Here is a 27,257-nt window from a genome sequence, read left to right on the forward strand (position 1 = left end):
AGACGCGAACACTGATTTGCTTTTCCAATAGGTTGCGTCGAATATACTTTGCAGAGATCTATTTTGTTTAAAGGCCACGGAAGTTGTGACAGCTCTAACTTCGTGTGTCCTTACCTTCAGCCAAGCTTGGTCTTCCTCATTCAGAAGGGAATGAGCTTCTCGTATTAACAGTCTGATAAAATAGGATAAAGAATTCTCTGACATAGGCAAAGATGGATTCTTAACTGAACACCATAAAGCTTCAGACGGGCCTCGTAAAGGTTTTTAAAATAGAACTTAAGAGCTCTTACAGGACATAATACTCTTTCTAGTTCATTTCCAACCATACGATAAGTTTGGAATATCGAACGATATTGGTCAAGGCCGAGAAGGCAGCTCGTGTTTGGCTAGAAAACCAAGTTGTAGAACATGTAGCCGTTTCGGATGAGAATCCGATGTTCTTGCTGAAGGCATGAATCTCACTGACTCTTTTAGCTGTGGTTAAGCATATCAGGAAAAGAGTCTTAAAGGTGAGATCTTTCAGGGAGGCTGATTGAAGTGGTTCGAACCTGTCTGACATAAGGAATCTTAGAACCACGTCTAAATTCCAACCAGGTGTAACCAAACGACGCTCCTTCGTGGTCTCAAAAGACTTAAGGAGGTCCTGTAGATCTTTATTGTTGGAAAGATCTAAGCCTCTGTGACGGAAGACTGATGCCAACATGCTTCTGTAACCCTTGAAAGTGGGAGCTGAAAGAGATCGTTCTTTCCTCAGATATAAGAGGAAGTCAGCCATTGAGTTACAGAGGTACTGGTCGAGGATACGGATACTGACTTGCACCAGTTTCGGAAGATTTCCCACTTCGATTGGTAGACTCTAAGGGTGGATGTTCTCCTTGCTCTAGCAATCGCTCTGGTTGCCTCCTTCGAAAAACCTCTAGTTCTCGAGAGTCTTTCGATATTCTGAAGGCAGTCAGACGAAGAGCGTGGAGGCCTTGGAGTACCTTCTTTACGCGTGGCAGACGTAGCAGGTCCACCCTTAGGGGAAGTGTTCTGGGAACGTCTACTAGCCATCGAAGTACCTCGGTGAGTTATTCTCTCGCGGGCCAGAGGGAAGCAACTAGCGTCAACTTTGTCCCTTCGTGAGAGGCGAACTTCTGCAGTACCTTGTTGACAATCTAGAACGGAGGGAATGCATATAGATCTAGATGTGACCAATCTAGTAGAAAGGCATCTATATGAACTACTGCTGGGTCCGGGATAGGTGAGCAAAGTATTGGGAGCCTCTTGGTCATCGAGGTTGCGAAGAGATCTATGGTTGGCTGGCCCCAGGTGGCCCAAAGTCTCTTGCATACATCCTTGTGGAGGGTCCAATATGTTGGAATTATTAGTCCCTTCCTACTGAGACAATCTGCTATGACATTCAAGTTGCCTTGGATGAACCTCGTTACTAGTGAAAAGTCTAGACCTGTTGAACAGGAGAGGAGGTCTCTTGCGAACTCGTACCATGTCAGAGAGTAGGTCCCTCCTTGCTTGGAGATGTACGTCAAAGCAGGGTGTTGACCGTGTTCACCTCCACCACTTTGCCTTGAAGGAGAGACCTGAAGCTTTTCCAGGTCAGACGTACTGCCAGAAGCTTCTTGCAGTTGAAATGCATTGTCCTTTGACTCGAGTTCCATAATCCCGAGCATTCCCTACCGTCTAATGTCGCACCCCAGCCTACGTCCGATGCGTCCGAGAAGAGAACGTGGTTGGGAGTCTGAACAGTCAGGGGAAGACCCTTTCAAAGGTTGATAAAGTCCTTTCACCAAGTCAGACCAGACTTTATCTTTCCGGAAACCGGGATCGAGACCGCTTCTAGCGTCTTGTCCTTTTCCAGTGAAAAGCTAGATGATACAGAAGAGGACGGAGGTGTAGTCTTCCAAGTGACACAAATTGAACCACGGATGACAGTGTCCTAACCAGACTCATCCACAGCCTGACAGGGCAGTGTTCCTTCTTCAGCATCTTCTGGATGGATAGCAGGGCTGGGGGTTGATCGTCTTGTTCAGCAATGTCCTCATCAGAGGGTTCCTCATCCGAAACTGATGAGGAAACGGCAACGGAGTGGGCAACGTCTGACTCGCTGAATCCGGTCGCACTGGTGGATGCGTGACGGAGCCGGACACAAGATCATGGTACTGCTGCACAGTCTGTGAACTGTCAACCATGGGGACGTGAGGAAGTACAGTGTCAACCCGAAACTGTCTAGACTGTCTGGGTTGTGCAGTCAACCCCCTACAGGGTTGCTGAGGTTGCCGCACTGCGTCACAACAAGTCACCTCTGCTGGTTGTTGAACGTCTTCCTAGTGACACACTGAACGTCCACAACCACCTCCGAGAGTCGCTTAACGTCAACGTGCGACTGGCAACCCACACTGGGTCGCACCGGTGGAGGAACCATCTCAACTGGCGGACGTGAGTAGGATACCTCAGCGTCAACAGGGCGTACAACCAACCGGTAGGAAGGTTGTTGGCTAGAAGGTTCTTCTCCGTAAAAAATCCTCTATCAAGGACACAAGCTTGGACTGCATGTCTTGCAACAAAGCCCATTAGGGTCTATGGGAGCAGGTGTGGCAACAGACGGGGTTAGCGACTGAAGCGGAACCATTTACCATCCCTGGAAGCCTTGTTATGCTTAATTAAAGTCCATAGGAGGCTAAGCAGCTTAAGGCTCCTCTCCAAATGACAGAGTCCTCAAAGGAATATCAGAAGGAGGGAGAACAGCACTTTCTCATCTACAGGAACCATGTCCGAGAAAAGCTAGGTTATCTCAGTGAGGGTCTCACTGGTGCAAAAGCAGCAGACCAGAAGGCAACGTTATGTAACTGCTTGACAGTCTGTGAACTGTCAAAAACTGAACTGTCAACCACAACAGGTGCGTGAGGACATACAGCACTGGTGCATTAGTAGCAGACCAGAAGGCAACGTCATGTAACTGCTTGACAGTCTGTGAGCTGGCAACAACCAAAGCTGTGTGGGGAAGCCTCAACTCCTGACTGACTAGTCTGCTGCGGGCGAGTGGCGGTAACCACAGTGGGTTGCGGAGGCTGACACACCGTGTCAAAACACGGCAGCTTGTGGTAGCTCACGCACGGCAACGGAGTGCTCCGTGTGTCTGTGGGAGTCAGCATGCGTCTGGCAGGGTCGACTGCGCATGGGTGGAGGAGCTCTCACAACAAGAGTGTGGGAGCAGGCAGCCATGCTGGGCGCACAACCGTGGCAGGTTGTAGGCAAACGGGTGCATCGTCAACCTTCTCCGAAGTCGGAGTGTGGGAGCAGGCAACAACCAAAACGGAGTGGTGGTGCGTGGTGGGGACTGCCGTGGGTTGCGGAAACTAACGCATCGCGTCAAAACACGGCAGCTTGACTCCACCTTCTCACTGCTGATGCGGTAGCTCACGCATGTTAACGGAGGGAGCCGCACGTCGGCTAACGTTAACATGCGTCTGGCAGGGTTGATTGCGCATCGGAGGTGGAGCTCTCCGCAGCCGGAGTGTGGGAGCAGGTAGCCTCAGCGTGAGCTGGGCGCACAACAGTGGCAGGTTGTAGGCTAACGAGAGCAGTGTCAACCTTCTCCGCACGAAACTCCTGCATAACTGCAGCTAACTGAGTCTGCATAGACTGCAGTAAAGACCACTTAGGGTCTACAAAAAACGGCAACAGACGGAGCTACTGTCCGTTGTGACTGAGGGTCTAAAACAGCTGGTGCGGCAACAGACGGAGTTACTGCCTGTTGCGGTACCACCTTGCCTCTCTTGGGAGGTGTGCAGTCGTCGGATGACTGCAGCGAGTCCGAACTGACCCAGTGGCTACACCTAGGCCGTTGGACTTGCGCGGAAGGGACCGACTTGCACTTAAAAGCTGCAAGATTTGGTCCATGGTTTCTTACGAGAAACCTCTTCCGCAGACGAGGAATAAATGGGCTCTCTCGTCTTTGTGTGGGTGGGGCGATCTCACGTCGGCTAACGTGTGTAGATACGCCCGAAACCACGGAGGGAAAAACGTCTGTTCGTCGATCAAGGCCTGTGGAACCCATAAGTCGTTCGACATTACTTCTCCCCTGGGCTTGGGAGCTTGTAAGAGGTCCCGGACTAGGTGAACAACTGGCACGAACAGACGAACCCTCGGACGCAACACTGTAACACTTTGCGCATATCACTTCATCACTTCTGATTTTCTGTTTGCACTTATTTCACTGAAATCGAAACTTTAACTGATTTCTACCTGAAACACGCAATCCTATCCTTCATTAAAAGGTAGTAATTGCGAAAACAGTTTTACAATGCAACAGAAAAACATAAATAAAGATAAAGAATTCAGTGGCTGGAAAAGAGACTAAACACTAGATCAAATAAACTACGTTTACAATCTCTCACCGCATAAAGCCTGGGAACAAGAATAAAACCCTAGAAACGTTTTACCTTCTTCCCCTACAGCGACTAGGGAGAAGAGTAAAAAACGAGAACAACGTTACCCGCTTGAACGAAACGTTTATTCTCCTCTCTCTCCCTCCGTCTCTATCTCTCTCTCTCTTCTCTCTTGATTTAGCACCTGAGAGAAGAGCCCAATTATATATCGTTAAAACATGTTATTTGCTAAAGGAAAAAACTGAAAGGTTTCCCAAATAAAAAGTTCCTTTATTTAGAATTTAAACCATTTAAGCTAAGAAAGAATGAACGAAACGCTAGAATCGGTTTACTCTTACTGCAAAGTGAAACCGTGATACACTCTCTCTCTATCGTAACGATAGAGCGCAAGTTGAACGTTCTGAACGTCAACAACTGCGGAGACTAAAAACTAAACGTTAGTTCATCTTTGAAAACGGTACGAGACTATCAAAGAAATTCTTCCATAAAACATTAAAATTAAAAAAGTATTAAATTCTTTAAAGGTTAAATACGATATAACGGGCTCAATGTTAATTAACTTCGGTTCCAAGTTAGGACCGCCTACTATTAGGAAAGGTCGCATATAAACAAACATAAAAATTTATTTTTTATAAGTTTATAATAATTGGAAAGTTAACCGAAGAGGCCTAAAAAGGCGGAGAGAGATAATAAATGGATCTATAACGTGTTAAGCAAAATTACCAAAAACCTAAACACACTTCCGTCTAAGGGAAGGGTCGGTCATTAAAAGTGAAAGAGAGACCATACTCTCTTCGTCACCAACACTTCCGTCTAAGGGAAGGGTCGGCCATTTAAAAGTGAAAGAGAGTCCATACTCTCTTCGTCACCATAATTAAATCTATCCAAAACGAGCTCAAGTTTTGAAATGAAGAAAAAACCCCTGCATAGCGAAAGCTCAAAACTGGAATAGTGTACTTCACCAAATCGTTGTGAAAACAAATCCAGTTAGGGACGGCGTATTTAGTAGGTCTTGCCAGTGGCACGACAGAGGGAAAAATTGGTTCTTTGTTGACATCGAGTACTTGAGTACCTACTTGACAGACGGCGCTGTTGATGTACACCCCCACCTGTATAGCGATCGCTGGCGTATTCCGCCCGTAGGTTTTTTCTGTCGGGCAGCAGAGCTGACAGCTATATGATCATCGGGTAAGTTTAATATTGAAAATAATGAATTAAATGTCATAGGCATAACTCATGTTCAATTCAAAGTCGGTAAACGCACGTTTGCCGATACATTTGTTGTTGTACAAAACATTGATATGTATCCAGCTGTAATTATAGGATACCCATCTATGGGAAATCAAAATATTATCTTAGCCCCTGCCAAGCACGGCGTGTATATCAAAGGAAAATTCTATAAGTCTTCTGATACCTTAAAATCAGTTTTGGATAAAAAGGAGACGACAAATGTAACCGTAACGTACGTTGAAGAACCAATAACTTGTCTCACTAATAAAGAAATAATATACGCGACCCAGCAGAATTCTCATTCACCCGTAATATCATCTTGCACGCAATCTATCGAGCCAAACCTACCTTCGAATTTATTAGTGCAAATAAAGAAAACATAACCGGGATCTGAAATATTAATCCTTTCCGACACTTTGAAAACTAACGGATTGTCTGTCACACAAGCTATTTATACAGTAGGCTCAATGTAATATTGAAGTCTGTAATCATTTAAATAACACTTTAGTAATTCACAAAAATCAACACATCTTGGATGTAGAAGTTTATAAGCATCGTATTCTTACCGTTGCTGAAATCAACCACGCTTAATCAGTTGCGGATGAATCCCTTTTGCAATCTATTAAAAATAAAATCAATAAAGACATTCAAGACGAAGAAATTCAGCAGAAAATTTTTGGACTTTAACTAAATATCATGATGTTTTTTCCACTACGGATGGATCCTTAGGAAAAACAGATGTGATCGAGCATCAAATAAGGTTAAAGGACAAGCAGAAAATTATCTATGTACCCTCGTACAGACTCCCTATGAAATTCCAGAATGAAATAAATGATGAAGTAGGTAAAATGCTAGAAGGAGGAGTCATTAGGAAATCAAACAGCCCTTACAATTTTCCATTAATAGTTGTACCGAAAAAAGATCGAACATGGCATATCTGCGTAGACTTCCGTCGTCTAAACGAGGAGATGATCCCTGATCGATTCCCAGTGCCATGTACTGATGATATTTTGTCTTTGTTAGGTCAGAATAAATATTTTACCAGTTTGGACTTACTTAAAGGCTTTCACCAGATATCATTAGAAGAAGATAGTATCCCATACACAGCCTTCAGCACAGCCAGGTGACATTATGAATTTTTACGGATGCCTTTTGGTTTACGTTGTGCTCCCATAACATTACAAGAATGATTAACAAGTGTTTGGAGACTTGTTAGGGGATATATTGCATGCCTATATGGACGATCTTGTAATCTTTTCCAACACCTTAGAAGAACATCTACGTAAGTTAGAACTAGTACTACAGAGATTAAGACAACATAACTTAAGGGTAAAGATTAGTAAGTGTGAATTTTTCAGAACAGAATTAATATATTTGGGTTTCATGGTGTCAAGCCAAGGTCTTAAAGTAGTCCATGATAAGGTGTCGGCTATACGTAATTTTCCCATAACTACTAATGTCAAGGGAATACAGCAATTTCTGGGTTGTAGTGGATATTACAGGCGTTTTATACGCAACTATTCAATAATAGCCGCTCCTTTAACTGATCTTACGAAGAAGGGCGTAGATTTCATATGGTCTGAGCATCATCAACAGGCGTTTAATACCTTGAAAGATGAACTGTGTAGTTCTCCTATCTCAAAATTTCCTGACTTCGGTAAGGAATTCTTCATTGCAACAGACGCCTCAGACTTGGGAGTAGGAGGGGTATTGCTTCAGCAATATGATAAACAATTTTTCCCGATAGCTTTTTATTCTCGAAAACTGAGAACTTCCGAAAGTAAGTATGCAGTAATAGACAAGGAAGGGCTAGCTATTGTTAATTCACTAGTGCAATTTAAGTTCATAATTTACGGTTATCCCGTTAAGGTTCTTACTGACCATAAACCACTAACCGAGTTCTTTAAAGGCTTCAACCACAGCCTAAACGAACTCGGTGGCATTTGATCATTCAAGATTTTGGCGCAAGAATTGGGTATTTACCTGGGAAAGCAAATATCATTGCGGATGCATTATCACGCAACCCCGTGTCATCTTGTACGGAGCCTTTAGCTGAATTAATAGATATATCAACATCCATGCCTATTGTTAAAACGATATCTGAACAAGAAGATTTAGGCTGGAGCGCTGAATTATTACAGACTGAGCAAAGAAAAGATCAGAAAATAGAAACAATTATAAATGCTTTGAAAGGCAATCATAAGGAAAAAGGGATATATAAAGTATAAGCAGCAGAATTATATAATCAAAGATAATATTCTGTGTAGGACCGTGACAAGGAAAACCCGCAATACACCACATGTAACTAACGACCAGGTAGTAGTACCAATCCCACCGCTGCCACCATTTATTAGTGTGCTACTGTTATTAACACACATTGATTATGTGTTGTTTGAGATGTTGAATCTTGAATTAAAGTCAATCATGGTAACTTTAAAATGGTTTATTCTCTAAAAACAACAGTGTTAAACATCTCCATCACAGGAGTATAGCTGGTTTGGTCGGATGACCAATTCAGGTGAAGTATAGATAAGAACTGCCTAAAATATCGATATCACAGATATCGTATGTTTAGTTGTCTCAGCATTTAAACACAATATGTAAACTTTACATTCGTCTAGGAAGACACCTGCATCTGGTGACGACACAATCTTTCACACGGTATGCATTTGTGTTTATGCTTCAGAAAAATGTTACATTGCTGAGAGATGCAAAATACATCCTGTTATGATTTTATCTGACTACAGCAAATCTCACGCTAGCTTCTTCTTCCACAATGACATATTACGTCATGTGTTTTAAACATGTAATAACTAACTATTACAAGTATACTCTCCATGTGGAAGAGAATCTTTCTGATAGCCCTGCCATTAATGGACTACCTTGGTCATAATTCAACAGCCATTCCATCTTCATAGACAATACTCCTAATTGGAAGGACAAAAGGTTTGTATTCATATAGGGACAAACTATACTCACTTCATAGCAATACCTCCATTTGCAAATACAGAAAAGACAAAGATGGAATTCCAAAACAACTGCTTTAAGTAACATTCCATTTTTGTAGCCAAAAACAGCTTCTCTGGAATATAAAACAGAAGTTCATTCTAAGGCTTGCATGAAAATACAGATCAATCAAGGAATTGGTAAAATGAACATGATGGGTGTTGTACTGTACAGTATTGGTAAACCAGTATAAAGTTCAACAAATGTGCAGTTACCCAGATTCCCAGGGCAGGATAAATTTGTTGGGTAAGAGAGGAGAGGCAATAAATATGACAAATTTACAATATAATTTGTACTTTTCTTAACCATACAACCACCCCCCCCCCCCACCCAAGTTGTTTACTACAAAAGGATAACTGCGAAGCTGGAATATAGCAGTTAAAACTTTTAATGAGGTGTAAACAACTGGCAGGTAGTTACCATGTTGACAGTGGGGAGGGGCTCTATAGCTCACTGTAACCTCAATTAGATTGCAGGTGGGATATACATTAGGAGTTAGTGATAGCAGGAAAGTTTGAGTAAATAACTAAGGTTTGCATGGTTAGGCAATATAAAAATTATTTTCAAAATTTGTCATTTGTTCCTACACAAATACAAACCATTATTCATTACTATAGGAGACATCTGTAGGCAGGAGGAAGTCCCCCCCATTCCAACTGGCTGGAACTTTACCCAGGAATTCAAGGCTCAAGCATCTGAGATGCTATAAGAGTCGGTACGTACTTCCTGAACTGCAAGGAAAAACTTGCTTAAATCACGTCCTGGGCATCATAAGGTGGTTTTTGAGCTGAAAATCTGTTGTAGTCTGCAAAAGAGAATGATACATATGCTGAATTGAATTGTATGCCTGGTAGATCATACTCCCCCTCGTAAGGAGTGTGGGGCGAAAGACTCCTCCATACTCTAATACAAAATAGTTAAAAGTCCAGCTGGCATGGTTTCGAAGCTGTACCCCAAAAGAGAAGATCAAAAGGAAAAAATGGTCATCCTTTCACCCCAGAGTCATTCGTCAATCTTGCCCTTGATCTGATGCTAATGGTCCTGTGAAAGGAGCAGAGGTACTTGTTCCACTCACTGTGCAGCTACAACTTGTGGATCACACATTGACTGATGTTTCTCTGCCTGTGAAACCTGCCACACAGATTCTAAATGAGTGACAACATCTACTCAGCTGAGGTTAAGTGCTCTTGCTCGAGTTCCTTCTGAGGAAGGAATCTGCTCTGGTCACCTAGTAGTGAATCAGTCCAATGATTGCTTCCTGTTTAATTGCGGTCAGACCAAAGAGAACCAGGATATGCGTGTTGATAGATCCTGGTTTCCGACCCTCAACATTGGGTGTACAGGACAAGATTTGTCCTCATCTCTAGAAATCAGGCAATGAAGTGGGGAAGCAGTTAGTAGGACTCTTACGTTGCTACCAGCATCAAACAGGAGGCTGCTCCAAGGTCAAAGCTCTTGTCCATGGATAATCCAACAATATTTCCGTGATCTTCTAATGGCGGGTTTCATAAGTATCCTTGGGAGATGGTTTCTTTTCCAGGAAAAAAGCTTTAACTCTGGTGTAATTAGTGTAAAAGCCCTATTTCTGATGTCACCTTGTCACCTTAAGTATTGATGTCTTGGCTCCCCAGGCCAGCAATAGGCTCCCATCGCTCTGTGGACCTGAACTTCTGACATGTGGTCCACATCTGAAGAAAACCTTTTTGGCTCTGTACTTGGTGTCTGCTTGCCAGGAAGGCCACAGTCCATACACAAGTAAAACTAAAAGGTGTCAAAACTCTAATTTGCATCACGTTCAAATCATTTCCTTTGCTATGAAAAGACTGAGGATTCTTCCTCTAGAAGCCAGAGAATTTTACCGATTCATGTAACCTGACTAGGGCAGGCCCACGTGATTGTGTAAAGGTGACAGCCTCTCATAGTATAAGTCTGAGCCAAAGTAGGGGAGGGCATCTTCCCCTAAAGCTGTCTCGGAGCCCAGAGCGTCCTACTGAACCATAAGGGATTCCAACCTCCACCCTTGTTGAGTGTCTACCTCAGAGGGAGTGAGGAGACAAAAGAAAATGACGAGGGCATTTTGAAGTTCTTGAACGGAGCGTTCAAATGCCTGACTGACTCTGGCATAGATGTGAATGAAAAGTAGCTGGTGACCAGGGAGACACTGAACACTTCTGGATTAAAAAATACTCCAGATCTGTGCAAATCACCTTTAGATCTAGTGTCACACCAAGTTAACGCTTTGACTTCCAGCTGGCCAGGATGTCATAGCTGGGCGAGTGAGGAGATAAGAGCAACTTAGTGCTACAACAATCAGGAACTAAAATTACTGAGGATACACCAGCAGAGTTATGCTGAAGGAAGGAAGACCGTTGATCCCTATTCATTGTTTCTTACAGATACTACTTTTTTTATTCAACTAAGAATTAAAGTTAATGTGTTACCTGCATGTATGTATCCATTACTCATCACTTTATGGGTATCTGTTATCGAATCAATTTATTTTCATCAATCGTTTGATTCACTATCAATGATTCTGTCTTTGGAAACAAAAACAGAATCTACATATTATATGAAGCAGTAGGATTTTTCTGGTCTTACCAATTCTATTCCTTTTCCATTTGCATTGGCCTTTATTAACCATGATCTTTCAAAACAATTTTTTTTTTCAGTTACAGGCAGTATAATAGCAAGAACTCGTGTCTGCCTGAGGGGCCAAGCAATTTAAAATAACAACAAAAAAGAACATTTTAGTGTTGAAAGATATGGCCTACACAGTTACCAGCAAAAAGTTTATCCTATTAGTAGTAAAGTAATAGACTAACTAAAATTACAAGAACAAAAACCTAAATTACAGGTATCTCAATTCCTTACCATATGATTTCGTTTTCTCAAGTGGCTAAAGAATCAATCAGGACAAGTGTGCAGTACTGTATCGTTATTGTAGGTGTAATAGTGTGTGTATTCTGATTGTGGCCCTTTAATTGGTATATGGCTTCTTTATTATAATTACATTAAAAAAAATATCAAACTTTGTGCTAAATATAGTGTAAGATCAATAAATTCACCAGATTCCAGAGATTATACCAGAATAATTTTCTTTTCAAAAAAATAAAAATTAAATAAAAATGAAAAATATTACCCATGAAAACTTGAATTAAAAACTAATTACCTCAACTTAAAATAAAACAATAGAAACAATCAGATATTTAATACAATATCAAACCATTTTTATCCTTAATTAACAGATGGCGAAGAGAGTTCATTTGGACATATTTATTAAACCGGGACATAAAGTTGCTAAATGTGACTTTGAATCAGACAACGGTGATGTACAGTATATGAAACCAAATATTATCAACATAAAGCATTGTGCTGACCGTGGTTGGATTAACTGATCGACTGATTTGAAGTTTTCTGGCATCCCGACATCAAAGGTCATTGACACCAATATCATTTATTATAAAGAATAAAAGAATATTCAATTAAATTTATAGAAAATATGTCATTATTATAAAAGTTAAATAGCTTTCAGAAGACCTGCTGCTGAAATAAATCTAAAAATGCCGCAAGCATTATACGACAAATCATGTCCAAGAATCTTGGCAAGGATGAATCTGTCATCCTCACCTCGAGCCTCAAACATCTTAACTTCTTTCCACGCTAAAAGTGAAGCATTCAGTTAACAAATGCCTCGCTGTTAAGGGTATCAAACAGTCATCGCAATATGGTTGGTGTTGGCCAGTTATTAGAAACTTTTGTGTCATCCAAGTGTGACCAATGCAGAGACGACAAACAGTAATCTCCCACTTTCGAGACATCACGTTATACCTCCATGGGGATATAACATTCGTTATTTCTCTCATCTTATTTTCAAATAAACTATCCCAGTGCTGTTGCCAATTATTGTAAATAAAATTCTCAAATGTACATAAAAAATTATTACAGGGAATGGGATACCTTCTCGGTAGCAACTCAGCTGCACCATTCTTTGCTAGTGAATCTGCCTCCTCATTTCCAGAAACACCTACATGTGCCAGAACCCAGGAAAACCGAATTGTTATACCTTTCATGCCAATGATGAAAATCCACTCTGAAATCTTTAAAACTTAAGGGTTACTAGAATTAAAAACTTCTATAGCTTGTAGAATACTTCTTGCATCGCTAAAAATGGCAAAATTGCCTTCTCTTTTAATGCTATTTTCTCAATAGTGGTAGTATGCCATATAGTTCGGCATTAAATATGGAAGATACTAGAGGAAGTGCACCTCAACAATTAAAAGAACTGCAATATACTCCAAATACAAACCCAGCATCTAATTTGGAGCCATCAGTACATATAAAATTTGATTCCCTATGTTCTTCGACATGTTCCATAAAGAGACCTGGCTTCTAATTCAGTCATGTTCTTTTTTATACCAACAAAATATTTACAAAAAGATATCTGGTAATCTCCATGCAGGGGTTGGTAATATCCTAAATGGAAGATCAAGAGATAAAAAATACCCTAGACACACGGTATGGGGGGGGGGGGGTGACAGCGCTAACACTAACAGCGCAACAAAACTAAATATTTATTATAAAGAAACAATGCACTGTAATTACCAGCAAGTTGAAAAAGCCATTAAGGACATTGTACAAAACATTTTCCCTGTACAAGCTAACACAGAAATTAACTTCACAATTTATTACCAAAATGCCAAAACCAGGACTTTGATCATGAAAAATAACTCACCCCCTCTCCCGTGCAGGACAGTCTGAAGAAGACTGATGTGGTTTACTGATATAAATGCCCCAGCCGAGGATATGCAGGCAGCTACATTGGGATGACCACCATGTGGCTCTCTGAATACCTTTCCTATCACGTACAGCATGGTGCCATCAAGATGCTTGCTAATAAACCCATAACAGTTCCATTTCACGAGAACACATCGTGAAAAATGGACCTTGGGTTTCTTCTTATTCGAAGCAACCGTCGAAGGAGAAGACTCGCACTAGACTACTTCTGCCTACGCCCATACCTCTCCCACTGGGAGGAAGACCACTCCCGACATTCGACACACTTATTATCAATATCACAGCGCTGTCCTCTGCAGACAGGGCAAAGGCTGTGGGGTAGTAGGTTGGCCAGGGCACCTGCCACCCATTGAGATACTACCCCTAGTGTGTTATTGGGTCTTGACTGACAACACCATACTACGTTTGATCCTTCCCTCTGGTTACGGCTCATTTTCATTTTGCCTACACAAACCGAAGTCTGGCCTATTCTTTACATGTTCTCCTCTGTCCTTATACACCTGACAACACAGATTACCACTACACTTAAACCGTTGTTCTCTGGTCTTGGATAGTGCCATAGCCTCTGTACCATGGTCTTTTACTATCTTGCAGTAGTTCTCTTGCTTGAGAGTACACTGGGGCACACTATTCTATCTTATTTCTCTTCCTCTTCTTTTTTTTATGAAAGATTTATTTTAATGTTGTTACTGCTGTTAAAATATTTTTCTTTAATTATCAATTACTTCTCTTAGTTTCCTTATTTCCTTTCCTCACTGGGCTATTTTCCCTGTTGGAGCCTTCAGGCTTATAGTATTCTGCTTTTCCAACTAGGGCTGTAGCTTAGCAAATAATAATAATAATAATAATTTTATCCACAGCAGACATGAATTTCCCGCAGGTTTGACCTTCAATACCCGTACAAGTCCACATGGCAGTAAATAAACACAGCACACACACTTCTGAAATAAATCTAAAAATGCCGCTCGCATAGTAGGACGCATCATGTCCAAGAATCTTGGCAAGGATGAACTTGCCACCCTCACCTCGAGCCTCAAATAGATATCTATTTCTTAAGTTACTATAATTGGGGCATTCGGTCAACAAATGCCTCACTGTTAAGGGTACTAAACAGTCGTCGTAATACAGTTGGTGTTGGCCTTTCAAAAGAAACTTGTGTGTCAACCGAGTGTGACCAATACGGAGACGACAGTCTCCCATTTTCGAGGCATCATGTCATACCTCCAAGGAGATATGACATTTGTTACTTCTCTCATTTTATTGCCATCTAGATTATTCCAGTACTGTTGCCATTTATTACAAAACAATTTCTTGATGTTAGGTAGGAAATCATCACAAGGAATGGGATACCTTCTTGGTAGCAACTCGGATGCAGCATTCTTCACCAGTAAATTTGCCTTCTCATTTCCACACACCTATACGAGCTGGAACCCAACAAAATCGAACTGTTATACCTCTCTGTCCAATAGTAAAAAGCCTTTCTAAAATCTTTAAAACTAGAGCGTTACTAGAATTAAAAACTTCTAAAGCTTGAAGGACACTCCTTGAATCACTAAAAATTGTAAAATTACCCTCCTTTTCCAACGCTATTTTCTCAATAACGGTTAATACGCCATACAGTTCGGCAGTAAATATGGAAGCTGTTAAAGGAAATGCACCTCTACAATTAAAACCATTACTATGTACTGTACTCCAAATCCAACGCCAGCATCAGATTTGGAGCCATCAGTATATATAAAAGTCGATCCCCTATGTTCTTCAACATGTTCCATAAAAAGAGACCTGGCTTCCAAGTCAGTCACATTCTTCTCAACTCCAATAAAGATCTCTCTGGTAATTTCCATGGAGGTGTTGATGATACCTTGAATGGAAGCACCTTACTTCTAATTATATTCAGACTGTTTAAGAATTGCATCACCCGAAAGCGAAAAGGTTGAGGAGATTTTGGGTGCAACTCAAAAGTATGTTGGGTGCCTTACAAGGCTTGCAGTCTGAAAGGCTAAAGAATTAAGAAGTCTTTGCAATCTAAACCAATAACGAATAATAGAAGACATTTGGTAAAGATCTAGAGGTAACTCTCCAGCATCAACAAGGAGACTTGGGATAGGTGAGGTTCTAAACGCTCCTGTGGACAATCTAATACCAGCATGATGTATTGAATCTAATATCTTTAATCGGCTTGGGGTCGCTGAGGAGTATATTTCATATCCATATCCATAACTAATTTTGGAAAAAATCAAGGCATTGTATAATTTTAAAACAGTATTGCAGTCTGCCACCCATGATGTAAGGGACAATACTTTTAAAAGATTCAGAGCCTCAAGACATTTAGATTTTAATGCTTTTAAGTGAAAAACCCATGTAAGTCTACAATCAAATATCAAACCTAAAAATTTAGCTTCCCCTACACATGGGATCCGTTGACCTTTAATGTATATATCTGGGTCTGGATGTGCTCCCTGGATACGACAGAAATGTACAATAGTAGTTTTACTTGTCGAGAACTTGAATCCATTCATATCGACCCACTGGATAATTTTGTCAATTGAGAGTTGTAGTTTTCTCTCAACCATTGCCATTTTAGCTCCAGCAAATGATATGGAGAGATTATCCACAAATAATGTTGAGAGAACATCCCGGGAAATGGCTGAGGATATCCCATTAATTGCTAGTGCAAAAAGGGTTACACTCGGCACACTACCCTGAGGAACTACGCCTTCCTGACATTTACTCTCCGATAAGAGTTTCCCCCACTCACACTAGAAAGTGGCAGCTCTCCTCTCAATCCCAATTCATGAATTGTTTTAAGTATACCATATGTCCACGTGGTATCATATGCCTTTTCAAGGTCAAAAAAAGACTGTCACATAGTGCTGTTTGGAAGCAAAGGCTTCACAAATAGGATTCAAGTCGTATCAACACATCAGTTGTTGAGTGCATTTTTTTGAATCCACATTAAATGGGTGATAAAATACCCTTCTTTTCAAGGTACCACACCAGCCTTGCATTGACCTTCTTCTCCATGATTTTACATAAACAAGATGTCAATCCAATAGGTCGGTAGTTTGCTGCTAAAAACTTGTCCTTACCGGGTTTTAAAAAGGCTAAAATAATGGCTAGTTCCCAAACACTTGGATAACTATAATCATGCCATATTCTATTAATAATGCTTAAAATAAATAACTTTGTTTGAAATTTATATGTTTAATCATTGCATATGGAATTCCATCAGGTCCAGGGGCTGTATCGTTACAAGTAGCAAATGTGGAATCATATTCTCTTTCAGCAAAAGGAGAATTATATGACTCTTCCCTTACTGTTCCAAAATTTAAAATTTTCTTTTCTTCAATGCTCCTATATTGGTGACCAGGAGCTGCTTCACACTTGCAAGATACATTTGAGAAATGATCAGCCAGGGCATTGCTAACATCATTTGCTTTCGTCACATCCTGACCGTTCACTTTCAGCACTGGTGGTGGGTTCGGGGTAAATTTGCCGGCAATCTTCTTTATTTTCCTCCATACAGAAGATGGTGGTGTTCTACTGTTAATGGAGGAAACAAATGACACCCAAGACTGGCGTCTAGCTTCTTTCATGGCACGACGGAAATGTGATCTACACTTTGTATTATCAAATTTTCATCAGTACGGCGTCAACGCAATCTAGTCAAGAGATTTTCGGGCGGGTCTGTGCAAGACTGTTAATTCTGAAGACTACCACGGGACTGGTCGTCGTTTGAATAATCCCGTGGTTTTGGGAATCAAATTGATTCCTGCTGTATGGAGAGTTCCATTCAGTAGGTCTATGGCATCATCAATACTTTCAAACTGTTCTGCACTCCCTTCGATTTCACTTAGTACCCAAAATTTAACCCAGTCTGCCTTGTCAAGATTCCATCGTGGCGATCTTTGTAAAGGCGGACCCTTGTTGGTGTTTATAATGACTGGTGCATGATCACTAGTATGCCAATCCTCTAATGTCCTCCAATCAAAATCAAGAAGGCAGTTATGCCTTGCAATTGAAGTCAATGCATGACAAGGTACCTTTCTGAACATGGAAGTGTGTGGGCTCTCCTGTATTAAGGAGTTCTGACATCCTCATTCTCTACAATTGGTGAGATAATATTGCCCCTTATGTTTGCCAAAACATCACCCCATAAAGGATGTCTACCATGTCAGTGCGTAAGGCGCCAGGTTGTGGGAAAAGTGAAGAAAAGCGGAATGAGATCTGGAATGAATTAACTAGGTGTGTAGAAGGACTGGGTAGAAGGAATTATGTAGTTGTCATGGGTGACTTAAATGCTAGAGTGGGCACTGGAGAGGTAGAAGGTGTCATTAGGAAGTATGGCATACCAGGTGAAAATGAGAGTGGCGAGAGACTGGTAGATATGTGTGTTGAGCAAGAGATGGTGATAAGTTCTAGCTTTTTCAAAAAGAAAGATAAAAACAAGTATACATGGGTAAGAGTGGCAAATGGAAGAGTGGTAGAAAGGGCGTTAAAGGATTATATGTTGATAACTAAAAGAATTTTTGGAAGATTGAAAGACGTGCACGTGTTTAGGGGTATGGCTAACGGTATGTCTGACCATTTTTTGGTGGAAGGAAAATTAGTTGTAGCAAAAGAGTGGGGGAATAGAGTAGGTAGATGTAAAAGGGAGCTAGTGAGGGTTGAAGAGCTAATAAAACCAGGGGTAAAAAGTAAATAAAGAAAAGTTGAAAATGGCATATAACGAAGTGAAAGTAAGAGAAACTGGTAATTTAGAGGAGGAGTGGAAGTTAGTAAAAGAAAATTTTGTTGGGATTCCAAGTGATGTGTGTGGCAGAAGTTTGTTGGAGGCAGCATGAGGAAGGCCAGTGAATGGTGGAATGAAGGAGTGAAGGTAAAAGTAAAAGAGAAAAAGAGGGCTTTTGAAGAATGGCTGCAGAGTAATAGTGTAGAGAAGTATGAAAGATATAGAGAGAAAAATGTGGAAGTAAAGCGCAAGGTAAGCGAGGCAAAGAGGGCAGCTGACCCGAGGTGGGGTCAGGGATTGGGTCATTCATATGAAAAGAATAAGAAGTAGTTTTGGAAAGAAGTGAAGAGAGTAAGGAAGGCTGGTTCAGGAATTGAAGAGTCAGTGAAAGATGGAAATGGAAGGTTGTTAAAAGGAGAGGAGGCAAGGAAAAGGTGGGCGGAATATTTTGAAAGTTTACTGAATGTTGAGGATAATAGGGAGGCAGATAGAATTGCTGTTGCAGGTGTTGAGGTGCCGGTGATGGGAGATGAGAATGAGAGAGAGATTACAAGAGGAAGTGAGGAGAGCACTAGATGAAATGAGAGTAGGAAAAGCATCTGGTATGGATGGTGTGAGAGCTGAGATGTTGAAGGAAGGGGGTGTGACTGTACTTGAATGGTTGGTGAGATTGTTTAATGTGTGTTTTGTGTTGTCAATGGTACCAGTAGATAGGGTTTGTGCATGTATTGTACCACTATATAAGGGTAAGGGAGAAGTGCATGAGTGTTGTAATTCAAGAGGTATTAGTTAGTTGAGTGTAGTTGGAAAAGTGTATGGTAGAGTACTGATTAATAGGATTAAGGATAAAACAGAGAATGCCATCTTAGAAGTACAGGGTGGTTTTAGAAGAGGTAGGGGTTGTATGAATCAGATTTTTACAGTTGGGCAGATATGCGAGAAATATGTAGCAAAAGGTAAGGAGGTGTATGTTGCGTTTATGGATCTGGAGAAAGCATATGGTAGAGTTGATAGGGAAGCAATTTGGAATGTGATGAGGTTTTATGGAGTTGGTGGAAGGTTGTTGCAAGCAGTGACAAGTTTCTACAAAGGTAGTAAAGCATGTATTAGGATAGGAAATGAAGTGAGCGATTGGTTTCCGATGAGAGTGGGGCTGAGACAGGGATGTGTGATGTCACCGTGGTTGTTCAACTTGCATGTTGATGGAGTGGTGAGAGAAGTGAATGCTAGAGTGCTAGGACAAGGATTGAAACTGGTAGACGAGAATGACCATGAATGGGAGGTAAATCAGTTGTTGTTTGCGGATGATACTGTACTGGTTGCAGACGCGGAAGCTTGGCCGATTAGTGACAGAATTTGGAAGGGTGTGTGAGAGAAGGAAGAAGAGGCTGAAGACTCCTGGTTACGAGCCTGAGGGCTCAATGTAATGGATGTCATGAGAGCCCGAAGGCTCAATGTAACTGATGCCACGAGAGCCCGAAGGCTCAATGTAACTGATGTCACGAGAGCCCGAAAGCTCAATGTAACGGATGTCACGAGAGCCCGAAAGCTCAATGTAACGGATGTCACGAGAGCCCGAAAGCTCAATGTAACGGATGTCACGAGAGCCCGAAGGCTCAACGTAACTGGGGTTCGCAGAGCCCGAGGGCTTAGTGCAACGGGAGACTGAAGACTGAGGGTTAAAAGAGACCAAAGTCTGAGGGTTAAGAGAGACTGAAGTCTGAGGGTTATGAGAGCCCGAAGGCTCACCGTGACAGGTGGCTTGAGAGCCTGAAGGACTAGAGTAATCGGGGTTGCGAGAGCCCGAGGGCTCAGCGCAACGAGAACCCAAGGGCTCAAGTGACTAGGACTCGAAGGTCAGAAGTTATTAGAACCCGAAGGCTCAATATAACGGGAGCCCGAAGGCTCAATATAACAGGAGCTCGAAGGCTCAGAATCATGAGAACCCGAAGGCTCAGTGTGACGAGGACTGGAGGATCCCAGACTACGAGAATCCGAAGGCTCAACCATAACCAGAGCCCAAAGACTTACCAAGACGAGGACCCAAAGGTCCTGATTTGCAACGCAACGGGAGCCCAAAGGGTCCGGGTCACGAAAGCCCAATGCGAGACCGTAACGAGACCTCGAAGGGGCATCGTGACCTGAACCAGAGGGTTTGAAGAGGCATCTCCTTACTGCTGGGGGAGGAGCATGCCCAGGATGAAGAGGGTCAGAAACTCCTCCACCAGAAGGGGAATGTCCAGCAGAAACCACCTGAGGGGGAGACTGCTCAAGCCCAAGAAGCTTGAAAGCTTCCTCTCCCTGTCATCGCCTAGGACTATAGACTGGCAGCTACGGGCACTTTAATCAAGCGGAGAGGAAAAAAGATTTGATTATCTGAACTGATAAGACTTTATGCATGTTTCAGTGAAATGGACTTCTGGCTGGCTGTGTCTTGTACTTTTAGGCATGAGGACTACATCAAGAACCACAAAATTCACTTTCATCATGTATTATGAGGAATGGATGAAACCTATTTTAATAGGTTTGTGGTATGGACTAGGCTTCAGAAAAGATCATGCCAGAAGTTTGATTCTGTATATGTTGCTCCAGACAGAAGATTTCAAGGGGGTCCAAAATACATGGTTAATCATGCGGAGAGGAATGGCTGAAACTTAGTGCAACTGAAAGATTAGCATTTTAACTTCAAAAACACCAATGCCAGAGATTTTACCCAATGCCCCCCCTTGCCAGAAGCCCATAATGACCCCTCCCACCTGTAGAGGACTTTTATTCATGTATTGTAAGGAATGAATGAACTGGGGCCCAGAAATGATCATGCCAAGGTTCTATCTTGTACATTAACCCAGACAGACTTGTTTTAGGGGGCCCAAAATAAATGGTTAATCATGCAGAGAGGAATGGATGAAACTTGGTGCAATTGAAAGATTAGTCTTCAAAAACACCATTACCCAAAATTTTATCCTGTACTTTTCCCCCACCAGAAGCCCATTAATAATCTGTTATTGACACTTCCAATACACATTCTGGCTTTCCCAACAGAAACCTGTCTACAAACACAGGACATTCTGTTAACTAAAAGAGCAAATTATTTGTATTGGATGAAATTGACAATATTTACTCCATGGCTTTATCTATATTCTTTGTCAATATTAAAACTAAACTAATTGATGCAATGATGTCACATTCTAATGTTTCGAACATCTCATTCATCACTGTCATATTCATATCCCCTAATTCCACTCCAGTTCTCTTCCTCAGAATATATTTCATCAAAAGCAACATCAGTGTCTGGAATTTGTTCTTTATCCTCTTGCATATATTTTCTAACAATCGACTCTGGAAGGCAGTTTCCATCGTACCAAAGTGGAATGAAGTTCCATCTTTCTCTTGCCAGCCATAGTAAAGAGGTTTAACATCTTTATCTGTACCAGCCCTATTCCACAGAATGTTGACATAATGGTCATGCTTAACATGAAGTTTCAATACTTAGTCACGCAGTGGCAATGAAGCAGTCTTACAAGATGTTTGTGACTTCAATTTTATTATTTCATTAAAAATGATATTTTGATTATAAAATAAATTTTTGAATATACTTACCCGGTGAATATATAATAGCTGACGTCTCGGACGGCGCGACAGAAACACAAAAACTCGCGAGCGATCGCCATGAAGGTTGCGGGTGTGCCCACCAGCGCCAACTATCGGCCAGATACCGCATATACATGTAAACAGCCTCAGTTCTTCTCATTCCGCTGGGTCTCTATCGGGGAGGAAGGGAGGGCCTATAATTTATATATTCACCGGGTAAGTATATTCAAAAATTTATTTTATAATCAAAATATCATTTTTAAATATTAAACTTAGCCGGTGAATATATAATAGCTGATTCACACCCATGGTGGTGGGTAGAGACCAGTATTAATACAATATAGGCGTATATGCTTAGAGTTTTTGACAGTTATATCATAACAAAACCCAAATAAATATAGGTACCTGGTAAGGAAGCTGACTCTGACGATTACTCTGCCTTGTTAGTCCGCTTTCCTCACGAAGCCCAGCCATCCTCTCAGGATGCTGAAAGACTCCCAGGAGCTGAAGTATCCAGGGCGACAACCCATACAACAGGACCTCATCAAAACCCTTAATCTGGGCGCTCTCAAGAAATGACATTTGACCACCCGCCAAATCAAACAGGATGCGAAAGGCTTCTTAGCCTTCCGTACAACCCAAAACAAGATTAAAAACATTTCAAGAGAAAGATTAAAAGGATATTGGAATTAAGGGAATGTAGTGGTAGAACCCTCACCCACTACTGCACTCGCTGCAACGAATGGACCCAGTGTGTAGCAGTCCTCATAAAGAGTCTGGACATCTTTTAAGTAAAATGAAGCGAATACCGACTTGCTTCTCCAAAAGGTCGCGTCCATAATACTTCGCAGAGATCTGTTTTGCTTAAAGGCCACGGAAGTTGCTATAGCTCTTACTTCGTGCGTCTTAACCTTAAGCAAGCAACGGTCTTTTTCACTCAAGTGAGAATGAGCCTCTCGGATTAAAAATCTAATAAAATACGACAAAGCATTTTTATACATAGGCAATGATGGCTTCTTAACTGAGCACCACAAGGCCTCAGATCCACCTCGTAAGGATTTGGTACGAGCTAAATAAAACTTAAGAGCTCTAACTGGACACAGTACTCTTTCAAGCTCGTTGCCTACGATCTCTGATAGGCAAGGTATATCAAATGACTTAGGCCAAGGACGAGAAGGCAGTTCATTTTTGGCCAAGAAACCAAGCTGAAGTGAACATGTGGCTTTATCTGTATTAAAGCCGATGTTCCTACTGAAGGCATGGATCTCACTGACCCTTTTAGCCGAAGCCAAGCACACTAAGAAAAGCGTCTTGAGGGTGATATCCTTCAGGGAGGCTGAATGTAATGGCTCAAACCTGTCGGACATTAGGAACCTTAGGACCACGTCTAAGTTCCATCCAGGAGTTGCCATACGACGCTCCTTAGAGGTCTCGAAAGACTTAAGGAGATCTTGGAGATCTTTATTATTGGAAAGATCTAAGCCTCTATGTCTGAATACAGACGCCAACATGCTCCTGTAGCCCTTAATAGTGGGCGCTGAGAGGGAGCGAACATTTCTCAGATGTAGGAGAAAGTCTGCTATTTGGGCTACAGAGGTACTGGAAGAGGAAATGGATGATGACTTGCACCAGTCTCTAAAGACTTCCCACTTCGACTGGTATACTTTGATGGTAGAAGCTCTCCTAGCTCTCGCAATCGCTCTGGCTGCCTCCTTCGAAAAGCCTCGAGCTCTTGAGAGTCTTTCGATAGTCTGAAGGCAGTCAGACGAAGTGCGGGGAGGCTTTGATGAAGATCCCTTATGTGGGGCTGCCGTAAGAGATCCATCCTTAGAGGAAGACTCCTTGGAACGTCTACCAGCCATTGAAGTACCTCTGTGAACCACTCTCTCGCGGGCCAGAGGGGAGCAACCAACGTCAACCTTGTCCCTTCGTGAAAGGCGAACTTCTGCAGTACCTTGTTGACGATCTTGAACGGTGGGAATGCGTACGCGTCCAGGTGAGACCAGTCCAGTAGAAACGCATCTATGTGGGTCGCCTCTGGATCTGGGACTGGCGAGCAATAGGTCGGGAGCCTTTTGGTCAACGAGGTGGCAAAGAGGTCTATGGAGGGTTGACCCCAAGTCACCCAAAGACTCTTGCACACGTCCTTGTGGAGGGTCCATTCCGTGGGGATCACCTGACCTCTCCGACTGAGACAGTCTGCCAAGACGTTCAAGTCCCCCTGGATGAATCTTGTCAACAGGGAGATGCCTCGATTTTTTGACCAGATGAGGAGGTCCCTTGCGATGACGAACAGTGTGTGGGAGTGAGTGCCTCCTTGCTTGGAGATGTACGCCAATGCTGTGGTGTTGTCTGAATTGACCTCTACCACTTTGTTTCGAAGAATGCTCTCGAAACTCATCAAGGCCAAGTGAACCGCTAACAGCTCCTTGCCGTTGATGTGCATGCTCTTCTGATCCGACGTCCAAAGACCCGAACATTCCCGACCGTCCAGAGTCGCTCCCCAACCCAAATCCGACGCGTCTGAGAACAACACGTGGTTTGGGTTCTTGACTGCCAGGGACAGACCCTCTCTCAGACTTATGTTGCTGTCCCACCAGTTCAGGCATGCTTTTACTGGCTCGGAGACCGGGATTGACACAGCTTCTAAAGTCTTGCTCTTGTTCCAGTGTGAGTCTAGATGGAACTGGAGAAGGCGAAGGTGAAGTCTCCCTAGCGAGACAAACTGCTCCAGGGATGACTGAGTCCCTACGAGGCTCATCCAACCTCTTACTGAACAACGGTCTTTTTTCAGCATGAGTCGGACTTTGAGCAGGGCTTGCTCTATTCGGGTGGCAGACGGGAAAGCCCGAAAAACTAGACTGCGAATCTCCATCCCCAAATAGAGAATCGTCTGGGATGGAATCAGTTGAGACTTTTCTAAGTTTACCAACAGTCCCAACTCCTTTGCCAGACCCAACGTCCAGTGAAGGTCCTGCAGACAGCGATGACGGGACGATGCTCTGAGAAGCCAGTCGTCCAAGTACAGGGAGGCTCGAATTCCCGATAAATGAAGGAATTTTGCCACATTCCTCATGAGCCTCGTAAACACGAGAGGAGCAGGGCTGAGGCCGAAGCACAGTGCTCGAAACTGGTACACCACATTCCTGTAAACAAACCTCAGATACGGTTGAGAATCTGGGTGAATAAGAATGTTTAAGTACGCATCCTGCAGGTCGAGAGAGACCATCCAGTCTCCCTCTCTGACCGCTGCTAGGACGGACTTCGTGGTCTCCATCGTAAATTTTGTTTTTGTAACAAAAACGTTGAGCGCACTGACGTCCAGCACTGGCCTCCAACCTCCCGTATGCTTTGGGACTAGGAAGAGACGGTTGTAAAATCCCGGTGATTGAAGGTCCGAGACTTTCACCACCGCTCCCTTCTCTAGCAACAGAGACACCTGCTGATGTAGAGCTTGTCTCCTTGACTCCTCTCGATACCTGGGAGAGAGGTCTAGAGGAACTGTTACTAGAGGAGGTCTGCGTACAAAAGGTATTTTGTACCCCTCCTTGAGCAACAACACAGACTCTTGGTCTGCACCCCTCTTGTCCCAGGCCTGCCAGAAGTTGTTCAGTCTGGCCCCTACCGCTGTCTGAGGACGTGGGCAGTCAGACTCTGCCACGGGAGGACTTGGATCCTCTCCTCTTGCCTCTCTTTCCGTCGGCACGAGCGCCTCCCCTGCTGGGGGCTCTGCCACGAAAAGGCGGGATAAACCTAGATGCAGGAGTATCGATTCTGGGCCTCACAACAAAAGATGAAGAAGGAGCTACCTTGCGAGCAGAAGTAGCCATCAGGTCATGTGTATCCTTCTGTACAAGCGAAGCAGCAATGTCCTTGATCAGCTGTTGAGGAAACAAGGCAGCCGATAAGGGGGCAAAGAGAAGCTCCGATCTTTGACAGGGAGTAACTCCTGCTGAAAGGAAAGAGCAAAGGGTTTCCCTCTTCTTCAGGACTCCAGACGTAAAGGTGGCGGCGAGCTCATTGGAGCCATCGCGGATGGCTTTGTCCATACAAGACATAATAAGCACGGAAACATCCTGGTCGGCAGACGAGATCTTCCTGCTTAATGCTCCTAGAGACCAATCTAAAAAGTTAAAAACTTCGAAGGCCCTGTAAACCCCTTTAAGGAGATGGTCAAGGTCCGAGGAGGACCAACAAATTTTAGAGCGTCTCATGGCCAGGCGACGGGGAGAGTCTACGAGGCTTGAGAAGTCACCATGGGCAGAGGCAGGGACTCCCAAGCCGAGAACTTCTCCCGTGTCATACCAGACGCTCGCTCTAGAAGCTAGTTTAAAAGGAGGGAAGGCAAAGGCCGTCTTCCCCAAACTCCTCCTGGTAACCAACCAGTCGCCTGGTAGACGTAAAGCACTCTTAGAAGAGCGAGAGAGCACTAGCTTAGTAAAAGAAGGCTTGGCCGCAGCTAAGCCTAGCGCAAACTCTGACGGAGGCGAACGAGGAGCAGCAGTAACAAAATGGTCTGGGAAAAGATCCTTAAAAATCATCATGATTTTCTTAAAATCCATAGAAGGTTGCGCAGCCTTAGGCTCTTCAACGTCTGACAAAACATCCAAAGGATTATCAGTAGGTGGAGGATCAGCAACATCCTCATCTGAAGGAACCTCGTCCGACAATTGATGAGTCTCAAGCAAGGGAGAGACCTGCCGCGGTGGCAATGCTTGACAAGCAAAGTCCACACGCAAAGGAGCATCAGTAGCAGTCAAGGAAGCTACGTCATGTAACTGCTGAAAGGACTGACCAGCAACAACAACAGGAGTGGGAGGATGCTCGACGTCAAGTCGAGACTGCCTTGACTGCCTAGATTGAGCAGTTAAAACAACCCTTGACTGCGGTGCTTGACGCTCAACGTCAAAACAAGGCAACTGAGCTGGTTGGCGAACGTCCTAAACGTCAACACGAGCTTGCGGCAGCGGCTGAACGTCAACACGAGACTGCGGCAGCGGCTGAAAGTCAACACGGGACTGCATCGAGTGAGGCTCCAAGTCACGTGACTGACGTGACAAACTACCGACATCACGTTTCGTAACGTCAACAGGACGAGTAAAGGCTCGTTTGGGCGGCTGATGGCCAGGATCTCGATCAGCGTAACGGCGAGGATCATCGTGAACCTGCTCAACGGTATACTGCTCCATAAGGGAGGCGAGCTTATTCTGCATATCCTGCAGGACAACCCATTTAGGATCAACGGGAGTCGGTACGGGCCGAGACGATGGTAACGTCTGTGACGGCAAAACATTGCCTTTACCGAGACTCTCGGAGCCCGTGTTACGCTTTCGTTTAAGCGGCGAGCAGTCTTCCGATGACTGCACAGGGTCAGAGCTGTCCCAATGGCTACAGCCAGGACGCTGGACCTGACCTGAAGGGACTGACTTCCGCTTTAAGGGTCTAGAAACTTTGCTCCAAGGTTTCTTTCGCGAGAAGCCTTCGGATGACGAGGAGAAAACAGCCTCGCTCGTCTT

General features: G+C 43.1%; 1 protein-coding gene across 7 annotated transcripts in view; it reads right to left on the bottom strand.

Annotated features, from left to right (window-relative positions):
- LOC137630225 (uncharacterized) overlaps positions 1-27,257 on the bottom strand; it is a 105,973-nt gene that overhangs the window by 44,683 nt on the left and 34,033 nt on the right. For all 7 annotated transcript variants that reach the window (XM_068361680.1, XM_068361679.1, XM_068361682.1 and 4 more), the window contains one exon: positions 8,598-8,700. In XM_068361680.1, coding sequence (XP_068217781.1) covers positions 8,598-8,677 — 80 coding nt within the window. In that variant the 5' untranslated portion in view covers positions 8,678-8,700. The remainder of the gene's footprint in view (positions 1-8,597; positions 8,701-27,257) is intronic.

Source organism: Palaemon carinicauda, chromosome 38, assembly GCF_036898095.1.
Source record: "Palaemon carinicauda isolate YSFRI2023 chromosome 38, ASM3689809v2, whole genome shotgun sequence".
In the NCBI taxonomy this organism is placed as follows: domain Eukaryota; kingdom Metazoa; phylum Arthropoda; class Malacostraca; order Decapoda; family Palaemonidae; genus Palaemon; species Palaemon carinicauda.